Source organism: Canis lupus, chromosome 13 (genome assembly GCF_048164855.1).
Source record: "Canis lupus baileyi chromosome 13, mCanLup2.hap1, whole genome shotgun sequence".
Classification (NCBI taxonomy): Eukaryota; Metazoa; Chordata; class Mammalia; order Carnivora; family Canidae; genus Canis; species Canis lupus.
In genome coordinates this window covers 14,587,039-14,594,456 of record NC_132850.1, presented here as the reverse complement: position 1 = coordinate 14,594,456, position 7,418 = coordinate 14,587,039, and the positions used below count along the sequence as shown (strand labels likewise).

Sequence of the window (7,418 nt, the reverse complement as noted above, 5' to 3'; positions counted from 1 at the left end):
CGCCTGTACGGCTATTTCTTCCCTCCTCCTTGTCTGTCATCCACCCCTTCCAGGTTGGCCTGTCCAGCGCGGCGGCCCACCCCCGTCCCGCGCAGACACTAGGCTCTCTCTCCCGCGCGCCGCGCCGCAGACTCGGGCTCAGGCCCGCCGCGGACGGCGCCCCACGCAGCATCCGCACACCCGCCGCCCGGCCAGCGGGGATGAAGGGCCGGCGGGGCGGGGACGGGGGGAGGGGGGGGGGGCGCGAGCCCGTACAGGAGCGCCCGAGCGCAGGCGCGGAGCGCGCAGCGAAAGCCCCGCCCCTTCCGGCCGCGGCGCGGACGCCTCGGCAGCCACGGCGGCGGGGCGGCGGCGGGCGCCAACTGGGCCCGCCCCCTTGCCCCCGCCCCGCCCCGCCCCGCGCCGCCGCCGGCCGGGCCGCTGTCAGCTCTCCTCGGCGTCGGGCGGAGACGCGGTGTATGGTGAGCCGCTGCGGCCGCAGGCTGCTGCACGTCCTGGGCCTTAGCTTCCCCCTGCTGACCCGCCCGCCGCTTTTCCTCTGCCCTCGCCGCCTCATGAAACCGCTGGTCGTGTTCGTCCTCGGCGGTCCTGGCGCCGGCAAGGGGACCCAGTGCGCCCGCATCGTCGAGGTGAGGCCCGGGCAGCTGGCGCGCTCCCTGGGCTTGACCGGACGCCGGGTCGGCCCGTCCCGCCGCGCCGGGCGGTCCGCGCCCCCGGGAGCCCCGGTCTCCGCGGACTACGAGTCCCGGCGACCCTTGCGGCGCCCGCGTGGCGGTGGTCGAGGGTCCTGAGGCGCGCGGCCTGTCGGGACTCGTAGTCCACGTCCCCCCGCCTCGGGGGCGCCCAGAACGGAGGGGGACCGCTTGGGGTCGCTTTGTTCCCGCGCCCCTTTTTCCTTACAATTTGGGGACCAAGTTCGTCTGGAGAGTGGGCTGGGAAGGGGATCCGGGAGGATCAGCCTCCGGGCCCCGCCGCCCCCGGCGCGCCGAGGTCCGCGTGTGGCTGGTGGGAGGTGGGTGCGGGCAGCGGGAGCGCGGGCGGGGTAGGTCAGAGGCGGCGTGCGCTCGCGGCTGTCCGGCGGCGGGGCCGGCTCCTCCCCTCCGCCTCTGCCCGCGCGCCCTCTGCGAAGCCCGGTGTCAGCCCTGGGAGGAACCCCGGGGACGCGGCGATGTGCCCGCGGCGCTGTGCTGGCCCCGGCCGTGGCCGCAGCAGCTCCGAGGCGCAGCCGGGATTCGTGCGGTGGAAAAGCCGAGCCGCGGGGTAGGAGTTCAGGCTGCAGCCTCCCGCCCGGCTCCGGCCCCGCTCCGGCCCCGCTCCGCCCGCCGCCGAGCCCCCTCCTCCCTCCGACTCCCCTTTGCGCTCTCGACCCTAAGGCTGTGCACCAGATTTAAGCTCAGCGTAAAATACCTCCCAGCGCTAAGATTGCGTACTTTCTTTGTTGTCGCTTCACGACGTGTTAGGGTTACCGGTTCAATTCTGTTATTTTTCAAACAGATAAACGTGCTTAGCCGCAGTGACACTGAGGAGAAAGGCTTTATTGGCGAATCCGGGGAATGAAATTGGAGGTAAAGGAAAACAGAGGATATCTAGAAACGAGTGGTCCTGTAGAACACCCAGACAACCCGTGTGACACTCGGTGACCACACAAGGTGTGACCCAGAACTTCTAAAATAATGCCCTCTTCCGTTCCAGGACGTGGCTTACAGCGTTACCTTCGGGCTTTCACTCCTCTCCTGTGTTCATACAATCCATCCATGTCCTATATTTTATTCTCTAAAGAACGTCCAAAGAAAGTCAAATGGTAGCATCTACTTCATCGCTATTTTACAGATGTCTTTATAGTTATTGGTCATTTTTAGGAATAAAAGTGGAGCTAAATCGACCAAAAAAAATACAAATATTTTTCTTATTTTTATTGATTCTTTTAACTTTTTAAGACAAGTGGCAATCGGATGATTTCAGGTTTGTCTGCTTTTAATATATGAAATACATGTATATGATATGATAGGGGAAGGAGAAAAGATTTCAGAGTCAAACAGACATGGGTTTAAATCCTCACTCTGCTGTTTACTATTTTTTTGTTTTGTTTTGTTTTGGTTTTTAAGATTTTATTTATTTTTGAGTAATCGGTACACTCAATCTGGAGCTTGAACTCACAACCTGGAGATCAGGAGTGGCAAGGTCTACAGACTGAGCCAGCCAGGCAACCCCCCATTTACTGTTTTAGTCCCAGAGAAGTTGTTACATTTAGCTGGCTTCCTCTGTGAAAAGAGAGAAATAATACCTATCTACTATGGTATTTGTGAATATTAAATAAGGTCAGATATCTGGCACACATAAATGCAGACTTTTTTCTCCATTTTAGACTTCCTGTTCTTAATTTTTGACATTGGTTATTTATACTTTGAAGTTGTATTACTTTAAAAATTGGTTTGTGACTGCTATATTTGAATGCATTTAAATATTTTGTCTCTGAATCATGACCTGGTTTTAAATATCTACATCTAAACTAATAATACTCAAATTACTCCACTGCTTTAAAAATAATCTACACATTCTGTAGCTAGTATTCTTTACTCTGTTCAGTAATGGCTGATAATGTTTTAAGTCTGTTAATTACCAACTAGAAGACTTCCATGATTAAATGTTTCATAATGTATTATTCTTTAATATTTTGGCAATTATATGAGCTTAAATTGTTTTAAATTGTCATCTTCTTTCATGAAAATAGTTGCTCTTGATTCCAATTGCCATAAACAAGTTGATTTAGACAAATTCAAAATAGTTTATAATTTAGCAATTGCTACCTCCTCGCTGACTAAACAATGGAATGTCTATGAATGTTAAGTCAGAGGGTTCCCTGCCCCATGAGTCTTTTGTATTTTGACTCAATATTTTATTTCATAGGCAAATATAAACTGAATCCTAAACAATTGTAATTTTGGGGACTAAGTTTTTTTCTGTACAGAAAAAGTTCTATAAGTCAAGTTTAAATTTCCTGTCTATCATGCCAGCGCTAATTTAGCTCACAGAGTACCTGAAATGTGGCTGAAATACAATTTGGGGAGATGGGGAATTACACTGATTTCCAACTCAGCCTGCCAGAAGTACCTATTTGGGCCTGGCTATAGAATCTGAGAATATCTGGCCCTCCTATGTCCTGGGGCATTGCAGTTAATGATGAGGGTATAATGGGAGGGAAGCTGGTTTGTATGTCTGTATGTACTTACTATCTCTTTTCTCCCTTCCATCTCTTCCCTCCGTCCCTCCCTTCCTTGAGGTGAGTTACCTCTGCTACTTACTCTCCTAGACCTTAAGGAAGAAAAGGCAAATCTGATATAGTATCTTCTGCAAGTGTTCTGAACTGGGAAGGGAGGATTTGAGGGAGATTTGGGGTTTGACTTCGCCCTTTTGTTTGTATTGGTCCTCAGTTTTATTTTCTGATTAATGGCTTCTAAATCTGTGGCCTCTTGTACTCCATTTGTCTTTGAAAATTAGCCGTTTTCTAAATTAGTGCAATCCTTTCATTAGTTAAGTGCTTAGAGTCATTGTGGAATAACTTGTTACTAAAAAATCAAGATGGAGAATCTGTGTCATTTTTTTAATTTCTAAAATTAAGCTTTATTTATAATGTTTTGGCCCAAGAAAAATTTTGGTGCCATAACCTAAATTTGTCTTTCAAAATAACCACAATTTTGCATGTGTTAGCTGGAAGGATACTTAAATCTCCTCCTTTTTTTAAAGATTTGCATACATAAACAATCTATGCTAAAGCTTATCTCCATGCCAAATTGCTTTCTTCAGAACCCCAAAAGCATTCTTGTCATTTTGTGTCATAACTCTCTCCAGGGCCTATATAGGTAACTCATACTTCGTATGGTCTTCCTACCTACCGTGCTTAGAAATGTTGCGATAGTATTAACTTTAAGCATGTAGAAATAAGAAAGTTGATTGTATTTACCTTTGTGTTTCCAGTGCTGAACATTGTGCCTGGCACATATTAAGGGCTCAATAAGTATTTTTTGAGTCAGTAGTTTTAGAGGACCCTGGTTTGTCCTAAGATGTAAAAAGTTTTAAAGTTTGGTCCCCAGGGGGCGCCCAAGTAGCAGTTAGCTCTCCCAATTTCAGGACGGAAACGTTTGAATGAGACTCAGCTGTCATACTCAGATTTCTTTTTTTTTTTTTTTCTTTATTTATTTATGAGAAACATACAGAGAGAGAGAGAGAGGCAGAGGCACAGGCACAGGCAGAGGGAGAAGCAGGCTCCATGCAGGGAGCCCCACTTGGGACTTGATCCTGCATCTCTAGGATCACGCCCTGGGCTGAAGGCGGCGCTAAACCGCTGAGCCACCTGGGCTGCCCCATACTCAGATTTCTTATGTAACACTTTTGCTTACTCTCACTGAATAAAAGGTATGGTTGTGAAAATCTGCTGAGTGTTCTAAAACCAAGCTCCTGATTGCAAATCCCTAAAGCAGATTATGGTTCATAGAAGAAATTAGATAGGAAGATCCACTGAACCTTGTTTAATTAGGTCTTTCTCTCCTTTTGGTGGAATAGGATAGAGTAAGAAATAGGTTGGTTTTATATATATATATATATATAATAGAAAGTTTAAATTATCTGTAGAAGAGGTAGTCCACAGAATTCCCGACTCTTCTGAAGTACCACCTTTTTATTAAAGCTGATTGTAACAGAATTTTTTTTTTTTTTTTTTGGTTAAGAACTTGTAGGAGGGGAGAATATACTGAGATATTACTATCATTACTTTTGAAAGCTTGCTCCTTTTATGTACTTGGTTGGGAAAAGCTAAATCACCTCTAATTCTGATGTTATTCATATTAGCTGTCTAATTTTAATTGCTTCCCCATCTCTTTCTCAATATTCTTAGACATAAAAATGCCAGTGTATATGTTTTTTTCACCTCCAGATGGGATTCTTCTATTTTCTACTGAATATATCATGGATATCTTTTCATGTCTTTACATATATATTTAATTTATTCTATTAGTTGCTGTGAATATTCCATAATATTCATATTCATATTCTATAGCATAGGTGTACCATTCCCCATTGATGGACATTCAGGATAGTCTTCAGGAATTGTTTTAATATTGCAAACAGTACTTTAAAAAACTTCCTTGTAAATATGACATTGCATATGGATACTTTTTTTGTAAGTTAATTCCTAAAAGTAGGATTGCTGAGTCAGAGGATATGCATATTTTTATTTTAATTGATAATTAATTGTCAATACTTTTCAAAAACATTATACTTATTAGATTTCTATCAGCAGTGTATGGTTCCTTATTAGCACAGGATGGTTATCAGTCACTTTAATTTTTGCAAATTTGTAAATCTCCTTTCTAAAGCTTTTCTGAGTAAATTCCTCATTTTTTTCAGTAAGTATATAAAAGTAAAAAGGCATAATTTTAAAGATTTCCTTTTACTTGTCATTTATTTAGTTTTTTGAGAGCTAGGGATTGTGATTGTTGCTGAGATGAATAAGGCACAGATCCTACTGTTGAAACCTTACAGTTAGTATGGGGGCAAGGAAGTTAATTGGTGACTACTATAGAACAAAGTGGTAAGTCCTATGATACAAATGTACTAACTCTACCATTTAAATTTTAGTCTAGTGGGTCAAGGAGGTCTTCCCCAGGTAGATGATATGTCTGAAATCAATTTTGAAGGACAGTAGGCAAGAAGCTGGGAGATGTGGGGGAAAGAATACTTAAAGCAGAGTTACCCTTGAATAGGGCAATTGGAGGTTTCATTTCTGAGAAAAGCCTAAGGAGAGTAAACCTATATGAGATTGACCCAGAAAACACTTCCTGAATACAGACTGTGTGATGTATCTGTATATAGGGATATAGGCTTCTAGGGGCTTTCAATTTATGGAGATAGACACACACTTAATAGAATTTTATGAGAAAAGATATTTAAAAGTTTTACAAATATTAAAGTTTAACATTACATTGCTTTAACACTGTTTATCTTTTAGTTTGCTTTCTGAACTATATTGTAATGTCTCCAAGGGTGGGGACCTGTCTTTTACTCCTCCTGCCTGGTGTTTAAAATGCTTGCTCATCTTGGGGAATCCCTGGGTGTCTCAGCGGTTTGGTGCCTGCCTTTGGCCCAGGGTGCGATCCTGGAGTCCCGGGATCGAGTCCCGCGTCGGGCTTGGAGCCTGCTTCTCCCTCTGCCTGTATCTCTGCCTCTCTCTCTCTCTCTCTCTCTCTCTGTCTATCACGAATAAATAAAAATCTTAAAAAAAAAATGCTTGCTCATCTTTCAGATCTTAGTTTCATACAGAGATTCCCAAACATTCTCAGTTCATGGTGCCCTTAGTGTCTCAGTAATTTTTTCACAACTACCGTAGTCCAAAAGAAATATCTTAAGTTCTATTTGTTAAGTAATTAGATCTGAACAATACTTAGGTATAGTGAAACAACTTGTGATCTTTGTCCACATTTCCTGACTTAAATAGCTCCCAAAAACCCTTGGAATTTCCTAAGTGTTGAGAGTTACAAAAGTGTTCCTTGTTAGGTTAATGAGGTGGGGTTTGGACCCTGCCTAAGGAAGGGGGATGTTTGGTTGCGAGGTAAACCCACCATGTGATCTGGGGGTTGGAACTTTCAGTCTCACCTTTTCCCCTTACCTCCAGGGAGGACAGTGAGCCTGGATGTTTTAATCAGTTGCCAGTAGCCAGTGATTTAATCAATCATGATTATGTAATGAAGCTTCCAAAAAAAAAAAAAAAATGGAGGACAGGGTTCAGAGAGCTTCTGCGTCGGTGAACACGTGGAGATTTAGGGGGAGACACTTGCATGGAGTGGGCATGGAAGCTCTGTGCCTTTGGCTGTTCCTGAGTTACATCCTATTTACAATAAACCAGTGATCTAGTTAGTAAAATGTTTCTCTGAGTTCTGAGCCATTCTAGCAACTTAAACCCAAAGGGGGTCGTGGGGCCCTCTGATTTATAGCCAGTTGGTCAGAAGTGCAGGCAATACCTTTGACTTGGGACTGGTCTCTGAAGTGGTGGTGGTGAGGGGGCAGTCTTGTAGGACTGAACCTTTAACCTGTGTAAGCTGGCAATATCTTCTGGGTAGATACTGTCAGAATTGAGTTGAATTCTCAGACACTGCTGGTGTTAGAGAATTATTTGCTTTGTGAGGGAATCTGTCCCTCAAGTTAGAATTGGGTCCGGGAACCCCAGAGACTATGTGAATGGGTGGAGAACCTTGAATTTCTGATTTACTTTCATATTTTTAGTGCCCAGCAGGATATCTGGCATAAAAAGATGCTCAGTAAACATGTAAGTAGATTTTGAAGCCATTTAGACCTGGGTGCCTGCCTCTTGGTGAGTTACTTAAATTTTTGCTTTTTAGTTCTACTGAAAATTTGGGATATTAATC

General features: G+C 44.6%; 1 protein-coding gene across 1 annotated transcript in view; it reads left to right on the top strand.

Moving 5' to 3' along the window:
* The first annotated feature begins 382 nt into the window (after positions 1 to 382).
* The window catches only part of CMPK1 (cytidine/uridine monophosphate kinase 1), a 31,974-nt gene continuing 24,938 nt past the window's right edge, over positions 383 to 7,418 (top strand). Inside the window, exon 1 of the mRNA XM_072772230.1 lies at positions 383 to 629. Within this exon, the coding sequence (XP_072628331.1) occupies positions 459 to 629 (171 nt within the window). The 5' untranslated portion in view covers positions 383 to 458. The remainder of the gene's footprint in view (positions 630 to 7,418) is intronic.